General features: G+C 44.4%; 1 protein-coding gene across 5 annotated transcripts; it reads left to right on the top strand.

Moving 5' to 3' along the window:
• Nucleotides 1-2: 2 nt before the first annotated feature.
• On the top strand, nt 3-23,107 carry pld7 (phospholipase D family, member 7). Of its 5 annotated transcripts, none has more exons than XM_061786749.1 (12): nt 3-312; nt 674-766; nt 2,237-3,127; nt 14,494-14,672; nt 19,588-19,783; nt 19,861-19,975; nt 20,097-20,224; nt 20,729-20,920; nt 21,026-21,165; nt 22,355-22,520; nt 22,604-22,703; nt 22,777-23,107. In XM_061786749.1, the coding sequence occupies exons 1-12, from the start codon at nt 154-156 to the stop codon at nt 22,977-22,979; spliced, it is 2,562 nt and encodes an 853-aa protein (XP_061642733.1). In that variant the 5' UTR covers nt 3-153; the 3' UTR covers nt 22,980-23,107. The 5 variants fall into 5 exon arrangements, with proteins under 5 accessions (XP_061642733.1, XP_061642735.1, XP_061642737.1 ...); XM_061786751.1 differs by having other exon boundaries at nt 19,603-19,783; XM_061786752.1 differs by lacking the exon at nt 3-312 and adding an exon at nt 319-546 and having other exon boundaries at nt 613-766.
• The last annotated feature ends 907 nt before the right edge of the window (nt 23,108-24,014 follow it).

Here is a 24,014-nt window from a genome sequence, read left to right on the forward strand (position 1 = left end):
CAGTTTGTTGTTTACTCACCCTACGAAAGAAAGTGCATGTTAAAACTGAGCGAATCCGCAGTATTTATCGGGCACCAAAACTAGCAGATAGCCAATGTAGTGTATTCCTTATTTTGCATTCACGCTTTCATCTTCAAGGTCAAGGGTTCAACAATGCCGATGGTTTTGCGGCCCAGAAAATCAATGCACCGCAATGATGGAGAAGACGACGACGACGACGAGGAGGGGGAGCAGGAGGAGAGCGAGGCAGCAGAAATGACAGCGACAGTGAAGAGGAAGTCCCCCCGCCTGCCAGAGAGGCCCACGTCCACTGTGAGTAACTCAACTTTTCCGCCTCCTTCCCTTTCCCTCCTGCGCCGCCGAGAGAACCAAACTTGACAGCGAGCCACGTAGTTCCTCGCTAACGCCAACGGTAGCGTCGCTAACCGGGGGGAGGGGAGGAGGCATCAGGGTGCTCCGAAACCACCGGTTGATGTTGATAGAAGCATTTGCGAGCTTCGCATTGCTGACTGTGAAGCGTTCAAGCTCGCAAGCGACTGCGTCATGGTAGGTCTTTTCATTCCGAGCACGTTTTTCACGTGGCCGAGATGACTCATCGCTTTGTTTGCACAGGATTAACCTACACTGTGTTCATTCTATTGGCCAAACTGCCTTTTTTGTTGCCGTTGCACAGGAGTCAGAAGGGTCGGACTCCGACACTGTGCACAGCCGAGAGATGGAGAGACTGCACAGTGACGAGGAAACCGTGGGGGAGACCGATGACACGGTATCTGGAACACACTGAATGCGCGTCTATCATCGCCATCTAGCCACTTAACTCTCTATGTGTCTATAACTCTAGCCGCCTATGTGTCAATGTACGGAACTGATCTTTCAGTCTATCCTAGGGCTGGGTGATTATGGAGAAAAAAAAAAAAGATTATTTTGATTGTTATTGACATAATGATTAATAAACATGATTATTCATTGATTTCGAAATATAGCACCTTACTCCACTACCAAAACTCAACTTGAAATATATCTTCAAAGGACAACAAGAAAATAAATAAATAACAAGTAAGTTAATAATATACACTATCAAAATAGTAGCCATTAAAAAAACGGTTGACCTCTTGGGAGCAGTGTGGTGCACACATTGCAATAACCTTACATTAAGACAAAATCAAGCTTTTGTTGATGCTCAGTCCCAGCGCAGCCCTTTGATTAGATTTTTGATAAACTGAAGTCAGCTAGTTTTTACTTGATAACTGAATTGAGTCGCTGTGTTGTGTTTTTGTGACCCTGCAAACCAAAATGATGAGCCCCAGAGAGACGAATTCACATTCTCAGTCAGAAAAGCAGTTTTTCCATATCACCGGTGAAATAATTTTTGTATTAATGGATAATTTTATTTCACATCAGGTGCTGCTTTTTGCTACCCATGCCCGAGTATTAGACAGTGTAAGTGTTATTTTCTTAAATGGATTATGTGGGGGCGGCACGGTGGAGGACCTGTTAGAGCGTCTGCCTCACGGTTCTGAGGACCGGGGTTCAAACCCCGGCCCCGCCTGTGTGGAGTTTGCATGTTGTCCCTGTGCCTGCGTGGGTTTTCTCCCACATCCCAAAAACATGCATGGTAGGTTAATTGAAGACTCTAAATTGCCCGTGAGTGTGAATGGTTGTTTGTTTATGTGTGCCCTGCGATTGGCTGGCAACCGGTTTGGGGTGTGCCCCGCCTCCTGCCCGATGATAGCTGGGATGGGCTCCAGCACTCCCTCGCGACCCTTGTGAGGATAAGTGGCTCAGAAAATGGATGGATGGATGGATGAAGTCAGGGACAGAAAAACTGCTTGCCAGCGGCAATTTTGAAACAATGCTCTAATGTCAATTGGGTAGAGACGAGCAAGGGAATTATATGCCCATAAAAATTGCAATGCATAAGCTGTCAAATACTGATGGCGTCACATCTGTCCGAATGATACCTGAAAGGAAATGGTAAACATAATGTGTACAGACAGTGACTGACAGACTGCGGCGCATTGGTATGATTTGTTTTTGCTCAGTTGTAGACCGATGACCCCCAAGTACAGACAGTTGACAAAACATTGTTAAATAGATGGCATCAATTTGTCCGCGAGTTGTTTGATTAGGAGTTAGATGTAATAGTAATCAATATTTTCTAGTGTTGTTTTTAACTTGAAACACCCAGGGTTCTTGTCTTTTCCCCATATTCTAAGCAGTGTTGTGTCCTATTCAGGAAGTAAAGCACTGCAGCGTTGTGCTGGACCGTCTTGGTGATAAGGCCCCAAGAAGAGAACCCGAGGAGAGAGACGACATGAGCCGCAAAAGTGCGAAGCCTGCCTCCCGCATCCCTACTTTCCATAAGCGGCCTGCTCTTATGAGCGTTGAGCTGCCTGTCTCCAAAAAGGATCCTCCTGTCACTGGATTTCAGCCTGCTGACAAACCTGCAAGTGTTGACGCATCAAAGTCCAAGTTTCCTGATGCTCGTGACAAAGCACACTCCCAGCCATCAGTCCGCTCCCCCAGAGTTGGCCTTGAGGCCCTCATCATCCTGAGCACCACAGACCAAGCGGCTGCAGGGGCTGCACCCAAAGGCTACGTGTTGTCTGAGGGAGTGCAGCCCAGTCTGGTGGTAAGCCCCAGGCCTTCCCTTAGAGCAGAGGAGAGTCTCTCACCAGAGGAAAACAAAATCCAACACACAGACATTGACGTTGCCACTGCTCACCTTCTGTGTATGGACTCCCTCTGCCATAATTTGCCTCAGGAAGAAACTCCCCAGAAGCCTTATATTGCAACCAAAAGAAATATTCCTCTTACAATTTCCAAAGAGCTCACTTGCATGCCTGATGTTAGCCAAACAATGGCTATTGTTGACGAAAAACCACCATGGGAGAGCGAAGATGCAAATGTAGTTGAGTCAAAGGACTTGAGATCTTCATCAGACATAGATAGCGAGGATGATCTGGCAATGGATGATTCCAGGGATGCCAAGGACCGAAATGAGCCGCAAACAAGCGAAATGGACAGTGAGGATGTTGTAAAGGAAGAAGCTGAAATTGATGACGAAGCAGCCTGTCCAGCGGTAGCAGAGAAGCCTGCCACAGCTCCATCGACCAAGCCAACAAAGGTGAGTTTACAGGTGTATGCCTGCCAATCATTGCATCCTTTCATCAGTACTCCCACTCCACATAACATGGAAAGAACCTGACTCCTGTCTAGACACGGACCGATTACATGTTAAAGGTTTACCGTCGTTTTGAAAAGTCCGTTTCAATTTCCACTAAACCTGTCCATTACCAGTAACTGTAGAAACATTATTTGCTGTTGCAACTACAGGATGTGCACAAATGACTGCAGGAGTTGCCTTTTGACATCAGCTGTATTGTGAAAGCCAAACATTTCTGTACAAAAGCTCACTTCACTTCAAGTTACATTCAAGACACACACAGGAAAATCCGTGCATGACATCTTCACTTACAAGTCTGAAACACCAATTTTAGACAATGAAACCTAGTAAAAATGAACTACATGGGGTGTCTGTAAACAAATAGTAATTAAGTAACAACTCATTTTCTGAACAGGATGACAACAATAATTTCTCAACAGTCGTGTCTCACATACAGTAACTCCCATGCAAACAATTAATAGAAGACTACTACTATACAGCATCCCACTTAACTTGATAGTGCCATGCAGGATGTCACGGGAGGCATAAATTCACAAGATGATGTCATTAAAATTTTGGGAAACAGTTCCAAAAGGGCTACACAATTATGGCCAAAATAATAATGACGATATTGTAATCGCGATTATTAATCACAATTGTTCTTCATGTTGGGGAAAAAACGTTATTTTTATTGCACTACTTTTCAACAAACAATATGTAACAGTTTTCGGTGCAAAATGAATCTTAATATGAATAAATGATAGATAATAATAAAAAATAAATGTACCCCAAGAAATTCTACTTTACCAAGGGCTAACTGAATAAATATACAATTCAAAGTGCGAATCATAAATTGCAATTTAATGGAAACAAATACAGTTCGGTCACAAACTGCAAAAAACTTGACAGTTGTGATTTCCCTCTCTGATTACTCCCGGCGTTTTATCATTGCGGTCAGTCGAAAAGTTGAAGTCAAGGCAGCTGCTAAAACGATTGTGAATCGCTCCCTACCGTGACACGCCGCCTCTCTGCCAACGTAACCAAATAAAAGCTTCATATATAACTAAACTGGACATCATTGCCATTTTAGGCTTTTATGTTGAAGTTTGCATTGGAGTGCGTTGTCGGCGCTTAATGAAGCCTTAACCATACGTTCACCACCTAGTGGCTGGCTGACTAGGTTGTGGGCACTGCTGCAACTGAAGCACTTTTCATATGCAGCAGTGCCCGCATTTCAAATATAAAAAAATTGCAGCCGATCAGGCTCATTTAATCGTGGCAGCCAAAATCACGAGTAAAATTCCATGTAATTGTGCAACCCTAGGTTCCAACTAATGCGGTGTTTCCTCTAAGTTGAAAATGTACTTCAACCTGGTGGTGGGCAGGGTGGTGCTCTGGTGTTTGATAAGCACATTCAAAATAATCAGGTCCAACAAAGGTTTATGAGCTACGCTTATTGATTGCACATATGCAACGATATCATTTCATCCATCTATTTTCAACACCGCATATCTTCACCAGGGTCGCGGGTAAGCTTAGAAGCTTCAATTAACCTACCATGCATGTTTTTGTGATGTGGGAGGAAACCAGAATACATACAGAAAACCCACGCAGGCAACGGGAGAACATGCAAACTCCACACGGGCAAGGCCGGATTTGAACCCCGGGTCCTGAGAATTGTGAGACAGATGTGTAAACCAGTTATTCACCGTGCCGCCTCAAAATAATTTCCAGTTAGCTATTATAAGTTGTTTTCTGTCAAGTCACATCGGACGATTTGCTTGCTCTCTGTGTGGCCCGAAATGAGATGGCTCGAGTGGACGCCGCCATTAAAAAAAAATCTGAAAATGGCCCGTTTAAGCATAACATTTTCAACTAATAAGACTAACATACGGGCATTTTTATACCAAAGAGTAAAGATTTCGTTCACAAATTTCCTAATGATTTACAATGATTTCTGGACAAGTAAATTTGGCCGGATTTGCGACGTAAAAAGTGGCACAAAACCTTAATCCTTTCCGATTCTTACAAATCGTTTATGTTTCAAACCTCTATCCAATGATATCCTCTATTTTGATATACAGGTGGTTTGAAATTTTTAGGAACATACAGTGGGTATGGTTATTATATTGCAGCCATTTGCTAAACTCATTTAAGTTCATTTTTTCCTCAGTAATGTACAGACAGCACCCCATATCGACAGAAAAAAACTGAATTGTTGAGATTTTTACAGATTTATTAAAAAAGAAAAACTGAAATATCACACAGCCATAAGTATTCCGACTCAGTATTTAGTAGAAGCACCCTTTTGAGCTAATACAGACATGAGTCGTTTTGGGAATGATGCAATGGTGATGAGTTTTTTCACACCTGGATTTGGGAATCCTTGCAGATCATCTCCAGTACTCTCAGGTTGGATGGTGAATATTGGTGGACAGCCATTTTCAGGTCTCTCCAAAGATGCTCAATTGGGTTTAAGTCAGGGCTCTGGCTGGGCCATTCAAGAACAGTCACGGAGCTGTTCTGAAGCCACTCCTTCGTTATTTTAGCTGTGCGCTTAGGTTCATCTTCTTGTTGGAAGGTTAACCTTTGGACCAGTCTGAGGTCCTGAGCACTCTGAAGAAAGTCCAGGATATCCCTGTACTTGGCTGCATTCATCTTTCCTTGAATTGTAACCAGTCTCCCTGTCCCTGCATCTAAAAACCACCCCCAAAGCATGATGCTGCCACCACCATGCCTCACTGTTGGGACTGTATTGGACAGGTGATGAGCAGTGCCTGGTTTTCTCCACACATACCGCTTATAATTAAGGCCAAGAGGTTCAATCCTGGTCTCATCAGACCAGATAATCTTATTTCTCACTATCTTGGAGTCCCTCAGGTGTTTTTGAGCAAACTCCTTGCGGGCTTTAATGTGTCTTGCACTGAGGAGAGGCTTCCGTCAGGCCACATTGCCATAAAGCCCCGACTGGTGGAGGGCTGCAGTGATGGTTGACTTTCTAGAACATTCTCCTATCTCCTGACTGCATCTCTGGAGCTCAGCCACAGTGATCTTTGGGTTCTTCTTTACCTCTCAAGGCTCTTCTCCCCGATTGCTCAGTTTGGCCGGACGGCCAGCTCTAGGAATGGTTCTGGTCGTCTCAAACGTCTTCCATTTAAGGATTTTGGAGGTGACTGTTCTCTTAGGAACCTTAAGTGCAGCACAAATTTTTTTTGTAACCTTGGCCAGATCTGTGCCTTGCCACAATTCTGTCTCTGAGGTCTTCAGGCAGTTCTTTCAACCTCACAATTCTCATTTGCTCTGACATTCACTATGCGCTGTAAGGTCTTATATTGACGTGTGTGGCTTTCCTAATCAAGTCCAATCAGTATAATCAAATACAGCTGCACTCAAATGAAGGTGTAGAACCATCACAAGGATGATCAGAAGAAATTGACAGCACCCAAGTTAAATATGAGTTTCACAGCAAAGGGTCTGAATACTTATGGCTGTGTGATATTTGTTTTTCTTTTTTAATAAATCTGCAAAAATGTCAACAATTCCATATTTTTCTGTCAATATGGGGTGCTGTGTGTACATCGAGGGGAAAAAATGAATTTAAATGATTTTAGCAAATTGCTGCCATATAACAAAAAGTGAAAAATTTAACGGGGTCTGAATACTTTTCGTACCCACTGTACCTATAATATACTTCCTGCACAGATGTCTCCTCTTGCATGCTCCATCCATTTTCCTCCGCTTATCCGAGGTCAGGTCGCGGGGGCAGCAGCCTTAGCAGGGAAGCCCAGACTTCCCTCTCCCCAACCACTTCATCCAGCTCTTCCAAGGGGATCCCGAGGTGTTCCCAGGCCAGCCGAGAGACATCGTCTCTCCAGCGTGTCCTGGGTCGTCCCTGGGTTCTCCTCCCGGTGGGACATGCCCGGAATACTTCATCAGGGAGGCGTCCTAATCAGAGGCCCGAGCCACCTCATCTGGCTCCTCTCAATGCGGTAGAGCAGCGTCTCTACTCTGAGCCACACCCGGATGACCGAGCTTCTCACTCTATCTCCAAGGGCCAATCGCCCTTCGATAGTAGCCTATCTGCGGATGAAACTCATTTCGCCCGCTTGTATCTGGGATCTTGTTCTTTCGGTCACGACCCACAGCTCGTGACCATAGGCGAGGGTAGGAACGTAGACCGACCGGTAAATCGAGAGCTTCGGCTTAGCTCCTTCTTCACCACAACGGCTCGATACAAGGTCCGCATCACTGCAGACATTGCACCGATCCGCCTGTCGATTTCCTGTTCCCTACTTCCCTCACTCATGAACAAGACCCCAAGATATTTTAACTCCTCCACTTGGGGCAGGATTTCATCCCCGACCCGTAGAGGGTACACCACCCTTTTCAGACTGAGGACAATGATCTCAGATTTGGAGGTGCTGATTTTCATCCCAACCACTTCACACTCAGCTGAGAACCGCTCCAGTGAGAGTTGGAGATCACGACTTGATCAAGCCAACAGAACCACATCATCTGCAAAAAGCAGAGATGCAATACTGAGGCCACCAAACCGGACCCCCTCTATGCCTTGGCTGTCCCACGAAATTCTGTCCATTAAAGTTATGAACAGAATCGGTGACAAAGGGCAGCCTTGGCGCAGTCCAACCCACACTGGAAATGAGTCCGACTTAATGCCAGCAATGCGGACCAAACTCTGACATTGGTCGTACAGGGACCGAACAGGCCGTATCAGGGGGTTCGGCAACCCATACTCACGAAGCACCCCCCATAAAACTCTCCATGGGACACGATCAAAAGCCTTCTCCAAGTCCACAAAACCTATGTAGACTGGTTGGGTGAACTCCCATGCACCCTCGAGGACCCTGCTGAGGGTGTAGAGCTGGTCCACTGTTCCACGGCCAGGACGAAAACCTCTGAGATTCGACATCCTGAGACGTGGGTGAAGTTCTGCTGGAGGTGGGAGTTGATACTCCTTCTGACAGGGGATTCTGCCAGATGTTCTCAGCAGACCCTCACAATATGTTTGGGCCTGCCAGGTCGGACTGGCATCTTCCGCCACCATCGGAGCCAACTCACCACCAGGTGGTGATCAGTTGACAGCTCTGCCCCTCTCTTCACCCTCAGCCCCACCCCTGGCCGGGAAAGCAGACCTTCCAGCAGCTGGGTCTGCCTCTCAGTCTGGGCCTGCAGCAACTCCAGCTATCGCGTACTCACCGCTCTCTGTTCCCGGTGCATCGGAGCGACTTTGCCCCACATCTGCACCAAAGCTGCCACCGGCAGAAGCTGCTGCGGATCTGTCATTGGGGTGCTGCCCCATGTGGGCGGCAGTGTAGCTACCTTCGTGGGTTCACTCATCACAGACACCCAGATGAGTTGTCATCAGACGAGGCTTTTATTTGATCTTCACAGCGAAAGGCAGACTGCCCGTAACAGAACGCAAAACAAAAAGTCCCCATAAACTGTGAGGGAAGCTGCTGGCCTTCAAGTCCCTGGTGAATCAAATGCACGGCAGCTGCCAAAGTCCTCCTCCTTAGCTTGCCCAGCTCAGTAACCCCACGCCAGCACACTACTGCAAGAATAAAATTAGAGAGCAATCAACTCAAATAGCCACACCTGTCGCAGCCAACTCACCTAACACGACGGTACAAGAAGCCCTCCCCACACCTGTCTCTCCCTTGTAGCCAATAGTAGATCACACCCACCTCCACAAATAAATTTTAGATCGGTAATTGCAATACCGTGATACTGCAGTATTTTTGCTCAGTGTGATCATATCGTCAGAATCGCATACCGGCCAACCTACTCCTGTTTAACATTTTCGTATCCACCAACATAAACTGCTATTTTTTTCTTCTCTCTATCTCTCTCTCTCTGCTCTCTTTTCTCTCTGTCTGACCGTCTCCTCTCAAAACTTGTTCTCTTCAACTGCATTCCCAATAAATCGGAATGGTCGAAATAACGCTGGTAACAACTCAGTACTGATACCAGGTATCGGAATCAGAATCATCTTTATTTGCCAAGTATGTCCAAAAACACACAAGGAATTTGTCTCCGGTAGTTGGACCCGCTCTAGTACGACAACAGACAGTCAATTGACAGAGAACACTTTGGAGACATAAAGACACTGACAAAAAAACAGTCACTGAGCAGTAAAGGGTTTCTAGTTATCTGGTAAAACCGGTACATTTTTTATTTTTTTGACAATTATCTGTTAATGCCGGTACATTTTTTATTTTTTTGACACTCTCGCACTTAGAGCAGTTCAAATGACTAATATTGCAATAGTCCGGTGCAATGACCATTGTGCAAAGGGCGCCAAGACTTCAAGCAGTGTATGCGGTTTAAAGTGACGAGTAGTGTGATAATCTGGGACAATGTTGGTTGTGCAAATGTTGCAGATACTCCTCAATCATTGTGCAAATGGAGCAGATGCTACTCTGGCATGAGTGGCCAGTATATGCAAATAGTGCAGCATGGCGAGACAACTACAGTGAGTGCACGAGTAATGTATGATTGGCCCCACAGAAATGTGACAACGAACTCAAGTCAAACAATTGCCAGCATGTTGTAATGGAATTGTAGGTTAGGTGTTTAAGAAGTTGATCGCAAGAGGGAAGAAGCTGTTGGAATGTCTGCTAGTTCTAGTTTACATTGCTCGGTAGCGCCTACCTGAGGGAAGGAGCTGGAAGAGCTGGTGACCAGGATGTGGAGGGTCCAAGAGGATTTTGCATTCTCTTGTCTTAGTTCTGGCAGCATGCAAGTCCTCAAGAGGGGTAGAGGGGTACCGACAATATTTTCAGCAGTTTTGATTGTCCATTGCAGTCGGAGTTTGTCCTTTTTTGTAGCAGCACCAAACCAGAATGTGATGGAAGAACACAGGACTGATTCGATGACTGCTGTGTAGAACTGTCTCAGCAGCTCTGGTGGCAGGCTGTGCTTTCTCAGAATCCGCAGGAAGTACATCCTCTGCTGGGCCTTTTTGAGGACGTAGTTGATGTTGGTCGCCCACTTCAGGTCCTGAGAGACTGTAATTCCCAGGAACTTGAAGGTCTCGACGGTTGACATAAGGCAGCTGGACAACATGAGGGGCAGCTGTGGCGAAGGATGCCTCCTGAACTCCACGATCATCTCTACAGTCTTGAGCGTGTTCAGCTCCAGGTTGTGTCGGCAGCACCACAGCTGCAGCCGCTCCGCTTCCTGTCGATATGCAGACTCGTCACCATCCTTGATGAGGCCGATGACAGTGGTGTCATCTGCAAACTTCAGGAGTTTGACAGACGGGTGCGCTGAGGTGCAGTCGTTCGTGTAGAGAGAGAAGAGCAGCGGACAGAGGACACAACCTTGGGGCGCCCCAGTGCTGATGCTGCGTGTGGATGAGGTGGCCTCCCCCAGCCTGACCTGCTGTGTCCTGCCCGTTAGAAAGCTGTAAATCCACAGGCAGGTGAGACGCTGAACTGGAGAAGCTTGGATGAAAGAGAGCTCAGGGATGATGGTGTTGAACGCTGAGCTGAAGTCCACGAACAGGATCCTCGCGTAGGTCCCTGCACTGTCGAGGTGTTCAAGGATGAAGTGCAGTCCCATGTTGACTGCATCATCCGCAGACCTGTTCGCTTGGTAGGCAAACTGCAGGGGGTCCAGCAGGGGACCTGTGACACTCTTGAGGTGGTCCAGCACGAGACGTTCAAAGGACTTCATGACCACAGATGTCAAAGCGACAGGCCTGTAGTCATTTAGACCCGAGATTGCAGGTTTCTTGGGGACTGTAATGATGGTGGAGCGTTTGAAACAGGATGGTACTTCGCACAGTTCCAGAGATCTATTGAAGATCTGTGTGAAGACTGGAGCGAGCTGGTCCGCGCAGACTTTGAGGCAGGATGGGGACACATGGTCTGGGCCTGCCGCTTTGTTAATCTTTTGTTGTTTGAAGATGCGTCTCACATCCTGTTCATGGATGGTTAACGCATAAGTCAGAGGTGTGGTTGTGGTCGGGGGTGCGGCCGGGTTGGTGTGGGGTGTGAAAGTGGCCTTTTCAAATCTGCAGTAGAAGGCGTTTAAGTCGTAGGCTAGTGTGCAATTGTTCTCAGCTTGGGGGGATTGTCGCTTGTAATTAGTCAGCGATTGGAATGCATGCCAGACTGATTTAAAGTCGTTAGCGCTAAACTGTTTTTCCAACTTTGCTGCATAGTTCCTCTTTGCAATGTTAATTTCTTTAGTCAGCTGGTTTCTAGCTCAATTATACAGGGCCCTGTCCCCGCTCTGATATGCATCCTCCTTAGCTTGGCGAAGCTGCTTAAGTTTAGCAGTGAACCACGGCTTGTTGTTGTTGTTGAATGTGCGAAATGATTTTGTTGGTACACACACATCTTCACAGAAACTGATATAGCATGTAACAGTGTCCGTATATTCATCCAGGCTGCCAGCTGAATTTTCAAAGACAATCCAGTCTGTGCAGTCTAAGCAGCTTTGAAGTTCCATCTTTGCTTCATTGGTCCACTTTTTCACTGTTTTCACTGTAGGCTTCGCGCATTTAAGTTCTTACCTGAACATCGGTATTAAGTGAATTAAGCAGTGATCAGACGAGCCCAGGGCAGCAAGAGGTATAGCACGGTCTGCGTTTTTTAGCATAGTGTAGCAGTGGTCTAAAATGTTATTTTCCCTGGTAGGACAGTCGATGTGCTGCTTGTATTTAGGGAGTTCGTGGTTGAGTTTAGCTTTGTTAAAGTCCCCGAGAATAATGAGGGGTGAGTCCGGGTGTTTTTTTTTTATTTCGTTGACTTGTTCGGTGAGCGTTAGCAGTGCGGCGTTCGTGTTAGCTTGAGGCGGAATATAGGCGCCAGCGAGAATGAATGATGCAAACTCACGCAGCGAGTAGAATGGCTTAAAGTTCAAAAACAGCGACTCCAAATGCGGGCTGCAGTGTGTGCTGAGCTCCGTGACGTCCGTACACAATTTTTTGTTGATATAGAAGCATATCCCGCCGCCCTTCGTTTTCCCCGATGATTCCATGTCGCTGTCCGCTCGATGAATATGGAAGACGGGAAGCCTGACGGCGCCATCGGGTACAGCGTCGCAAAGCCAGGTCTCCGTGAAGCACATGGCGGCTGAACGTCCGAAGTCTTTACTGGTCTTTAACAGAAGATGAAGCTCGTCCATTTTGTTGGGTAGGGAGCGTAAATTCGCGAGGTGGATCGACGGGAACGTCAATCTGTGTCCTCTCTTGCGTAGTTTCACCTGAATGCCGGCTCGCTTCCCTCTGTGGCGCCGTTTCCGTCTCCATGCGCCGAAAACCGCGGACGCCGCCCCGGTAAGTAACTCGGGGAAAAAACTGAGCGGATTTGCGAAAGTTGGTGAAAGAAAGTCCGGAGTAGCCTCCTTGATGGTTAGCAAGTCTCCCCTTGTGTAAGTGAGTCGTGTAATGTCTCCAAAGACGAACGAAAAACACAAAAACAAAAACAATACTAGAGAGCGCGTTACCGAGGCGACCACACTGGTAGGCGCCATCTTGGTCCTTTTGTTATTGAGCTGATACCGGCCTTATTTCAACTTACTTGTGAAGGCTGCTGAAACCAGCCACTGATACTTACAGTGAGGCAAAAAAAGTATTTAGTCAGCCACCAACTGTGCAAGTTATCCCACTTAAAAAGATGAGAGAGGCCTGTAATTTCCATCATAGGTACGGTATACCTCACCTATGAGAGACAAAATGGGGGGCAGCGGGGGTCCAGACAATCACCTTGTCTGATTTTTAAAGAATTTAATCGCAAATTATGGTGGAAAATAAGTATTTGGTCACCTACAAACATTCACCGACAAGATTTCTGTCTCTCACAGACCTGCTCGTCTGTCCTCTACTCATTACCTGTATTAATCGCACCTGTTTGAACTCGTTATCAATATGATAATCACCTGTCCACAACCTCAAACAGTCGCACTCCAAACTTCACTATGACCAAGACCAAAGAGCTGTCAAAGGACACCAGAAACAAAATTGTAGACCTGCACCAGGCTGCGAAGACTGAATATGTAATAAGTAAGCAGCTTGGTGTGAAGAAATCAACTGTGGGAACAATTGTTAGAAAATGGAAGACATACAAGACCGCTGATAATCTCTCATGATCGGTGAGCAAAACCTAGTGAATGACCTGCAGAGAGCTGGGACCAAAGTAACAAAGGGTATTGTGTGACTTTGCGTGAAAACCTCCTTCCATCAGGAAGAAATTGTAGATGACACGTGGCTGGGTCTTTCAGCATGACAAGGATCCCAAACACACCGCCCGGGCAACGAAGGAGTGGCTTCGTAAGAAGCATTTCATGGTCCTGGAGTACCCTAGCCAGTCTCCAGATCTCAATTCCATAGAAAATCTTTGGAGGGAGTTGAAAGTCTGTGTTGCCCAGCGACAGCCCCAAAACATCACTGTTCTAGAGGAGATCTGCATGGAGGGCCAAAATAGCAGCAACAGTGTGTGAAAACCTTGTGAAGACTTCAAGAAAACTTTTGACCTATGTCATTGCCAACAAAGGGTATATAACAAAGTATTGAGATGAACTTTTGTTATTGACCAAATTTTCCACCATAATTTGCTAATAAATTCTTTAAAAATCAGGCAATGTGATTTTCTGCATTTATTATTTTTTTCATCATGTTGTCTCTCATATGTGAGGTATACCTATGATGAAAATTACAGGCCTCTCCCATCTTTTTAAGTGGGAGAAATTGTACAATTGGTGGCTGACTAAATACTCCCCCCCCCCCCCCCCCCCCCCACTGTAAGGCAAATAAATCTCACATTACGTCCTCCTGTACAGTAGTTGGCGTTACACTGTAGTAGTTTGACACAAGAGCATAGCATCATGTGCGTCAGAAAGAAATTCACAATTATCACAATTGTTTCTCATTGTTTCTCAAAAGTACTACTGGTATCTGTACTCTGTATCGGTGAGTAATAAAGAGTGAATACTGATAATGGTCTGAAAAAAGTGGTATCGGACATCCCTACCGGCATCACAATATATAAAGAACCACCGATGGATGATATCAAACTCTCACTTGTGGCACAGAAACGTTCTTTTGGCCTTAAAAGGCATACAAACCGACCTTTCTGTATGGTTGACTAAGCAGCCAAACAGGACAGGTTGGGAAAAAAACAGGGGCATTAAGCTGGCAAACATGATTGACTCAATTGAGACCTATTGCCGTGTAGGAGTTTACCCACACCCTGCTTTTGAACCACTAACACATTCTGAAGATGTTTCTCATTCTTGTAGCTAAGCTGTTGTCCATTTTCACTGCTGCCCTTAGGCTAAAAAATGGCCTCTTTTTGCAGAGATCTGGATGCAGCTGCTTCGCCCTCCGCTTCTTGCTTCCAGCGACTCTGCTGCTTCTTGGTATGCACATTTGGCGCTTTGGCCTTCCCATGTCAGTCGGCCAGCTCACTGCTCATCTGGAGCTGCACTGGCTGGAGGGCATGGGCCACATCACAGAGCAGTGTAGCAGAGATTGTAGGTAAGGAATTTGCATAGTAACCTTTATAATCACATTGGTTTATTACAACAAGGTCCCAACAATAACAGGAGGCTTGTATCTTAAAGGAGATGGATCTTTTTTTTCTAAAATGGTTGTATGTAAAGAATTGTGACTTTGTATGTCATTTTGTATTTATTTTTTATATATAAGGGTAATTTCTTGATGCTATGCCTCTGCTACAAATTATAGCACATTATTACCTCTGTAATGGGATAGGTAAAATAATTGTAATACATTGGATATGTACTTTTTATAGATTTGGTCATGTATAGAATACATTTTCTGTAGGAAATGTGCAAAAAGGTAGGTAGGTAGGGCTGCAGGATATTGGGGGAAAAATGACATTGCAATTTTTTTGTAACCCTGCTATATATTGCACTGTGAAAAAATACAGGATAATATACAGCGACTGAAATAAGTATTTAACAAGTCACCATTTTCCCTCACTAAATATACTTTCAAAGGTGCTATTGACCTGAAAATCTCACCAGATGTTTGGAACGAGCCAAGTAATCCACACAGAAAGTTGAACAAATAAACTCAGAAATGAAGTTGTATGTAAAAATGTGAAATGACACAGGGAAAAAGTATTGAACCCATGAAGAAAGGGAGGTGCATAAAGGCATAGAAAGCCAAGACAACAACTAAAATCAATAATCAAACAGCAATCCAGCCCCTTGTCAGTGCAAATATTAGCTGGTTCAGTCCTAATTGATGGCCTACAAAAAGGTCTCATTGCTAAGGTGTGAGTCAAGACACAGCTCTTGATGGGTAAGAGCAGAGAGCTGTCTCAAGACCATCGCAAAGTAATTGTTGCAAAACATAACCATGGCATTGGTTAGAGGCGCGTATCTAAGCTTCTGAATGTTCCATTGAGCTGGGTTGGGGCAATAATGCGCACGTGGAAAGCCAATCATGCCACCATAGATTTGCCTCGATCAGGTGTCCCTCGCAAAATTTCTGACAGAGGAGTGCAAAGAATAATCACAAGAGTTGTCCAAGAGCAAAGCACCACTTGCGGAGAGCTTCAAAAAGACCTTGAATTAGCAGGTTCTGTTGTCACAAGGAAAACAGTGAGTAATGTACTCCGCCGCCATGGTCTGTATGCACGCTCACCAATAAGACCCCATTGCTGAAAAAGAAAACATGTCAAAGCACGTTTAAAGTTTGCTGAACAACTTTTGGACAAGCCAGTTAAATATTGGGAGAATTATAGTCTGGTCGGATGAAAGCAAAATTAAACTGTTTGGATGTCATAATTAGGGTTGGCCATCGAGAACCGATTGGAAGCTGTACTGAGGTTCTGGTTCTCCCGGAACCATTCAAATAAAAAAAAAGTATTTCCCAGTTTTGATGCCCAGTCCTCCAGCCACGAAAAAGAACGAAGAAGCGCCGTAAACCAATGAAGAAAAACGCGCACGATGATGTGCTTGTGCCCAACCGTGGCTGCGCGAACAAAAGTGTGTCTTTTGTTAAAATTAATGTCACCTCATTGCAACAGTTTGAAGAAGATTTCATTGTGCAAAGGAGGGTTTTCCGATGTGTAGCGCCTGACGCGCTCCGAGCCTCAGCCTACACCGTGCGCAGCTTCAGATAAGTCAACTCTCAGTCAACTGGGTGAGTGAAACAATAAAATAAAAATAATAGCGATTCAGGAATGCATTGCAGTTCTTCTGGCTGCAATGAGACAGCTAACAAGGTAAACTGATGGTCAAACCAATGTAAGCGCCGATGACCCCCCCCCCCCCCCAAAAAGAGCTTAATTTAGCAACTTCAGCTTAATTTAGCAACTTTACATCACAATGAATTGGGGCAAAATCACATAAACATTGCTTCACAGTATCACAAACACTAACCTTGTGCCTCATCTGCGAACATCAGGAAAAGAATCAGTGTTTTTATAGCATTTGGTTCCATCCATTAAAAAAATATATAATAATCACTAGTGTCTACTTTTCGTGCCAAAATGCTGAGTTCCAGTGCGTACCCTTCAAAATAAAAGGCTACAAGCTTAAATTAAGTCAATTAGGCTAGTTCCACACACATTGCCTTTTAGTTCATGGGTTTGATATTGATACTGCATATAAAGAACCTCGAGTCAAATGTTCAGTTTAGTCTATGCTGCGGGCTGCTAAGAAAATGGATGTTCATAATTTGGACACCTTTTTATTTCAACCATGCAAACCTTTTTTGACCCAGACCCCTAACAGAATCCCAATCGAGAATCGTTTGGAACCGGAATCGCCCAAATTCAAACGATTACCAACCCAAGCCATAATACACACCATGTTTGGAGGAGAAATGGCACTGCACATCACCCTAAAAACACCATACGAACAGTGAAGTTTGGAGATGGGAACATGATTGTGGGGGGCTGATTTTCAGCAAATGGTACTGGCAAACTTCACATTATTGAAGGAAGGATGAATGGGCAAATGTACCGAGAAATTCTTGACAAAAATCTGCTGCCATCTACGAGGATGATGAAAATGAAACGAGGGTGGACATTTCACCAGGCCAGTGATCTAAAACATACTGCCAATGAAACTCTCAATTGGTTTCAAAGAAGAAAAAAAATAAAGCTGCGAGAATGGCCCAGCCAATCACCTGACTTGAATCCAATTGAAAATCTGTGGAAAGAACTGAAACTCAATGTCCATAAAAGAAGCCCACCGAATCGTGAAGATTTGAGGACTGCTCGTGTGGATGAATGGGGCAAAATCACATCAGAGCAATCCATGCGACAAGTTTCTCCGTACAGGTGGCATCTTGAAGCTGTCATTGCAAACAAAGGCTTTTGTACAATGTATTAAATACCATTTGGCGTGTTCAATATTTTTTCCCTGTGTCATTTCACATTATTACACACAATTTAATTTCTGAGCTTATTTGTTCTACTTTCTTTGTATGTATGGATAACTTGGGTTGTTCCCATCTGGTGAAGTTTTCATGTCAATAGCACGTTTGGAAATATATTTCATGAGCAATATGGTGACGTGTTATATACTTATTTCAGCCGCTGTACTTATGACATGAAAACCAGCACATAGTTTTCTTTTAACCTATATGTATTTTTGCAGAGTTTATAATAGCTTCAGTAGAAAACAAACTGTGCTGAACAGAGCACAGAAGTATACTACAGCCACATGTCGATTCACGCGTCCCCGTCGTCCATTAATCCCTAATAATTGTACACCTCGAAGGGCATTAACCCTGACGTGTATGTGTCCGATCTCGTATGATCGTTGACATAACTCATAATAGCTAGATGTCACTTCTTTGACGATTGGCTCATAAATTCAAAATATAAAGACTGGTTGGCTCAGGATTAGGGGTGGGTAAAAATAGCGATTCAGGAATGCATTGCAGTTCTTCTGGCTGCAATTCATTGTCGATTCAGCAGATTTCCCCCCTGGCCACTGGGAGGTGCTGTGCGTGTGGTTCACGTTGAATGGACGGAAGCCAAACGCAATGGCTACTCAAGCAGAGAGCGGTTGCAGCAGCAGTGTGAACTGTGAAGCGAGCGACTTGTACTTTTAAATCTAACATTTGGGGTCATTATGGATTCCCCTGTAAATCCGGAACACAGAAATTCACAAAAGACACCCCAACCGTGATACGGAATGCAAACACAGAAGTTGCCATCCCAGAACTGTACATGGAGTGAAGACATTGAAACCCATAGAAAGAGTGACTGAACCCTACGTACCTAACTATCATTTCTCATTTCATTTCTAACAAGTGGGAATTTGTGTCACATGTTGCGCAGACTACAGCTCCCTACACAGCCACAGAAGCCACACAATATAGCCAATTTGTTGACGGATGCAAAAAATGAGTGGGGTTTGAAGAAGAAAGTACTGGTACTGGCTTGTCTCGCAATGCCGCAAACATGCTACTAAACACATTCGGTGTTACTTAAATACCTTCCGAATAACCCTAGTAACCCTAATAAAGAAATATTGTTTAAGTATACATGCATTTTACTTTTTCAATACAGAGCTGTCATCATGTTTGAACTTTTGGACTCCATGTGAACAAATAAGTTATTATTGTCATTTTTATTAATCTCTTAGAGGAAATAAACAATTTACGTTTACAAGCACTTCACCTTTAGTGTTTCTACAACTGCTGTATTTTTTTTTACTTTTGTACTCCATATATACAAATAAGTTATGCACATTTTTATTTTCAGATGTTTTATTGCTTAAAAATGTGACATGACATACAATGGGTACGGAAAGTATTCAGACCCCCTTCAATTTTTCAGTCTGTTATATTCCAGCCATTGGCTAAAATCATTTTTCATTGTTTTCCCCCTCATTAATGTACACACAACACCCCATATTGACAGATAAAAAATGGAATTGTTGAAATTTTTCAGACCCTTTGCTGTGACACTCATATTTAACTCGGGCGCTGTCCATTTCTTCTGATCATCCTTGAGATGGTTCTACACCTTCATTGGAGTCCAGTTGTGTTTGATTATACTGACTGGACTTGAATAGGAAAGCCACACCCCTGTCTATATAAGACCTTACAGCTCACAGTGCATGTCGGAGCAAATGAGAATCATGAGGTCAAAGGAACTGCTTGAAGAGCTCAGAGACAGAATTGTGGCAAAGCACAGATATGGCCAAGGTTACCAAAAAAAATTCTGCTCCACTAACGGTTCTCATTTTGTCTAACATAGGTGAGGTATACCTCTGATGAAAATTACAGGCCTCTCTCATCTTTTTAAGTGGGAGAACTTGCACAATTGCCGGCTGGCTAAATACTTTTTTGCCCTACTGTGTGTTGAATTACAATGCTTTGTATTTCGAGCATTTTAGACCAAAGGTTGATTGTTAATAATAGGTCTTGACATATATGTTGATGCAAATGAGTTAAACAGGGTTTCCATGTTTAGAGTTCATCTGGTGGAGAGCTTCCCCGCTGGTCTTTACCCATCCAGCCCATCACCGCAGCAGAGTACAGCCGCCAGTTGGCTCAGGCTGCTCGACGAGGCCAACAGCTCTGTCAGCATCGCCGCTTTGTACATGTTGTTGCGGAGCAGCGAGTCAGACTTTCCCAATACCATCAAGACTCAGGCAAGAAGAGGGGCGCGACATCGTGCGGCATTTGTGCCCGCCCACATCTCTCTGATGTCATTCCTGCATGTTTACAGGGGAGGAAGGTCTTTGAGCGGCTGAAGCAACTTCCTTCCAAACATGTGAAACTCAATATAGCCGTGAATGGTCCTCAGACCATGACTCAAGACACGACTGAATTGGCTGCGGCAGGTATAGAAGGACCTTGTTTGACAATTATACTGTACACATGACGTCACGATGACATTTGCAGCTTTTCAACTTGATTGGTGGTGTGACCGTGTCTTTTTTTTGGTATTTATTTTTAAATCAGGTGCCAACATCAGGGAGGTGGATCTGAAGTCTTTATCTGGAGGCATCGTCCACACAAAGCTGTTGGTGATCGATCAGAAGCATTTCTACTTGGGTAGTGCCAACATGGACTGGCGTTCTTTGAGTCAGGTAAAAGGGAGAAGAGGAGGGAGAGTTTTTATTCTTTGGATACATAGATACTTGTTTTTTTTAAATAAATATGGGTCATTTTCATATAATCAATAGAAAAAAGAGAAAAATTCTACAGTAAGAATTTTTCAAACTTTTGTCAAAATGTCTTTTCCGTTAGGTGTCTGAAATGAAGTTTCATCATTTGCAACATGTTTTCTGAAGATGCTAATTACATTGTTCTCCTATTTCTTATGATGCCCTTTTCAGGACAACTACCACAAATGCGTCTTGAGTGTTTTCATGTTTTTTTTACCCATATAAAAACCAAGGCCGGCATGAAAAAAATGCTCAATTGGATTTTTAAAAATAATTTTTTAATTTTTTTAACGCATCTTCACCGTTATTGCTCAAATTGTATGAAAATGACTCATATTGGATTATGATATTTTATCTTTATATGGGCACTTACTGTACCTTACGTTGGCAGGTCAATCGTGTTCTTTGTACTTTGTACGAATTCAGGTGAAGGAGGTGGGTGTTGCCGTGGAGGACTGCAGCTGCCTGGCTCAAGACGCCGCTCGTATCTTTGAGATGTACTGGAGCCTCAGTGGCTCTCTGCCACCGTATTGGCCTGCTCGCTTCACAGCCCTGTCCAGCTCCCAGCATCCTCTGCAGGTCAACTTCAACGGAGTGGCTGCCAAAGTCTATTTGTCTGTGAGTTCAACTGTAGTTTTTTGAAACACTGATCCTTTTAGAGACAGTTGAACTTATCTCATGAAAGATTTGAGAGACTTTACCTGACGGTTGTATCTGCAATAGAGTGCCCCCCCGCAGATCTCAGCCCGTGGCCGCTCAGATGATCTGACCACCATCTTGTCCGTCATCAGTGATGCTCGAGAATTCGTTTTCATCTCTGTCATGGATTATCTTCCTCTGTCTGAGTTCACCAAGCCACTGAGGTTACCAACTACTATCTGGTTCCTTTTGAATTGTATAATGCATGTACAATTTCGAATTGACTGTTTGGACAGTTGTCATTTGGATTTAACAAAAGTATGGGGAAGAGTAGAGTAGTCACCATCTGAGTTGTAGACCAGTGCCTTTGATCATAACAGGCAATCAAATGGTTGTGCACCAATGTGACCTGAATTACAGTATCTCACAAAAGTGAGTACACCCCTCACATTTTATACTTTATTATTAGGATGTTCAATATAATTTTGAGGTGATATCCCCCACCCCCTCTCCCAGTGCGCCCAAAGCAGGAGCCAGCTACCACCCAAAAAAAAGGTTACAGTCCGCCAAAAGCGAGCCCATGTTAAGACCCGCCCTGAGCAATAACGGTCAAGGCATTTTTTTTTTTTTTTTTGCCGTAAGTATCGGTGGCTAGTATCGGCAACCTTCACGCATACCCAATACGTGGTGTCGGTACTCGCTAAGTAAGGTAGGTATTGCCTACTTTATTGTGTCTTTTCATTGGACAACACTGAAGAAGTGATACTGCTACAATGTAAATTAGTTGGTATACAGCTTGTATAACAGTGGAAATGTGTCCCTTCAAAATACTGTATCTCAACCCAAAGCTATTAGTTTTATTTATTTTGTTATTTAACGTCTAAACTGCTGGCAGCAAAGGTGAGTATAATCCTTAGTGAAAATGTCCAAATGTTTTTGCCAAGTTGTCAATATTTTGCGTGGCCACCATTATTTTCCAGCAATGAATGCTTAAATCCTTAGATGTTCAGACATTAATGGCTGTGTATATAGCTATTTTAGGGGACCGTTAACACTGTTAACATTATACAAGCTGTACACTGAGTACATTGTAGAAAGGTGTCATTTCTTCAGTGTTCTCCCATGAATAGACCTTAAAAGAAGTTACAAAAATGTGAGGGGTGTAGTAACTTTTGTGAGATACTGTATGTTCGTCACACGCCCAGGCTCACTTCGCTCCACTTTTAGCTTTCATATTAAAATACTTTGCAAGTAAAATATCTGTAATTTATGAGAAGCAATTGCCATCTTGGCTACAATGGGACAACCTTCAAATTCTGCCCCCCAATTTGGGACGCATCAAGGCAATGTAACTGTGTATTAATAACTGTTTGAAAGACCTCCACATTGAGACTGTTGTTGTCCTTGTCTCAGGTTCTGGCCCGCCATCGACTCAGCCCTGCGTGCTGCAGCTTGCACTCGAGGTGTGAAAATCCGTCTCCTGGTCAGCTGCTGGGAGCACTCGCCTGCCGCCATGTTCACCTTCCTGCAGTCGCTGCTGGTTCTCAACAGGCCTCCGATGAAATGTCACATTGAAGTGGTGTGTAATTGAATTAAATGGCCTAAATTATTTGCCAATAGGGTTGCAAACAAGTCTAAACTGTTTATTTGGTTTCTATGCAGAAAGTTTTCACAGTGCCTTCAACAGCAGAGCAGATGAAGATCCCCTTTGCTCGAGTCAACCATGCTAAGTACATGGTCACCGACAGAGTTCTCTATATTGGTCAGTATGTTACTCCTACTCTTAAACACAGACATTCCTGCATTAGAGTAATGACATGTTCCTGTGCGGACAGGCACATCCAACTGGTCCGAGAACTATTTCACCGAGACCGCCGGAGTGGGTTTGGTGGTGAACCAGACTGACTCCGAGGTCAAACAAGGCCAGTGGACTCTGCAGAGCCAGGCAGAGGAGCTTTTCCTCCGAGACTGGAGGTCCCATTACGCCAGTTCGCTCTCTGCTGGTGATGTCAGAGTTTGTCCTCGCATACCACACTGAATTATTGACGAGGATCTCAATATTGGATCTGTAAATTTTTTTTGGGGGGCGGGGCGGGTAATTTGTATATGTTCAGCATGTTTTTCCCCTGACGTTTTAGTATTAAACTTCAAACATGGCTAAAAGTACCCCAGCATATGAATTTTTGACAAGACTCGCTTAACTCGTGTGTTTAAAAAAAAAAAAAAAAAAAAAAAAAAAAAAAAAAAAAACTCACGTGACTGAGCAAATGGGGCAGAGAGAGGTGTATGCGAGCTGTAAAAACCTCTACCATATTGTTTGTAATTGTATGGTTAGCTTATATTTCCCTCTCACCGCTACTGAGTCGGGGGGGAGGCAAGCACCGCTCGGTGCGGGCTTGCAGACAGGCTCACGAGCTTTCACGTGCAGGGAGCTGAGCAGCCACAAGCTTCAATCAATCGGTAACCAGAAGCCTGGAGCAGTGGGAATCTGTCACCAGTGGCGGTTCAAGCCCGATTTTAGTTGGACGACCAGATTGGGTCAAAGGGTTTTGTTTAGGGTTTTTTTTGTTTATTTGTTTGTTTTTTCTCTGGGGGGCCAGACTTGTCCGGTCACATCATACCCATTTTGTCAACAAGGGCTGGGTGCAGATCAAAAACTTGACTAAGATGGTCACCACCTATCCCTGCCCCAAATCTATCAATCATCTAGCCCGCAGGTGACGTACGTTTAGCTGGCAAGCTAGCTAGCACAAACCAACTGATCCACCATTACGCTGTCACACTGGTTATATGGGCTGGTGCTGGCTAAGCACAGCCAGCTTTTTGTGTCAAAAGGCCTGAAATCAGGTCATTCGAATTTGGAGCTTATCTGCCTCAAGCGAAGATCTCCACTCCCAAGCCAGCGCTGTCAACATAAACACATCTCTCTCAAAAGTGGGTCCTCTCCGCAGAGGAAACAGGGTGGTCTTAGCCAAATAGGGACAAAGTGAATACAAAACTGGGTCAAAGAGAAGTAGCAATTAGAGGGGCCATCACAAAACCAAAGTGTTTTGTTTTTTTAAATGAAATTGAC

Source organism: Phyllopteryx taeniolatus, chromosome 10, assembly GCF_024500385.1.
Source record: "Phyllopteryx taeniolatus isolate TA_2022b chromosome 10, UOR_Ptae_1.2, whole genome shotgun sequence".
NCBI lineage: Eukaryota > Metazoa > Chordata > Actinopteri > Syngnathiformes > Syngnathidae > Phyllopteryx > Phyllopteryx taeniolatus.

Bases quoted from the DNA above. Each gene is read 5' to 3' on its own strand.
- pld7 (XM_061786749.1), top strand. From the start codon at position 154: ATGCCGATGGTTTTGCGGCCCAGAAAATCAATGCACCGCAATGATGGA. The intron at 313-673 runs GTGAGTAACTCA...GCCGTTGCACAG, and splicing joins CAGAGAGGCCCACGTCCACT to GAGTCAGAAGGGTCGGACTC. The intron at 3,128-14,493 runs GTGAGTTTACAG...CTCTTTTTGCAG, and splicing joins CATCGACCAAGCCAACAAAG to AGATCTGGATGCAGCTGCTT.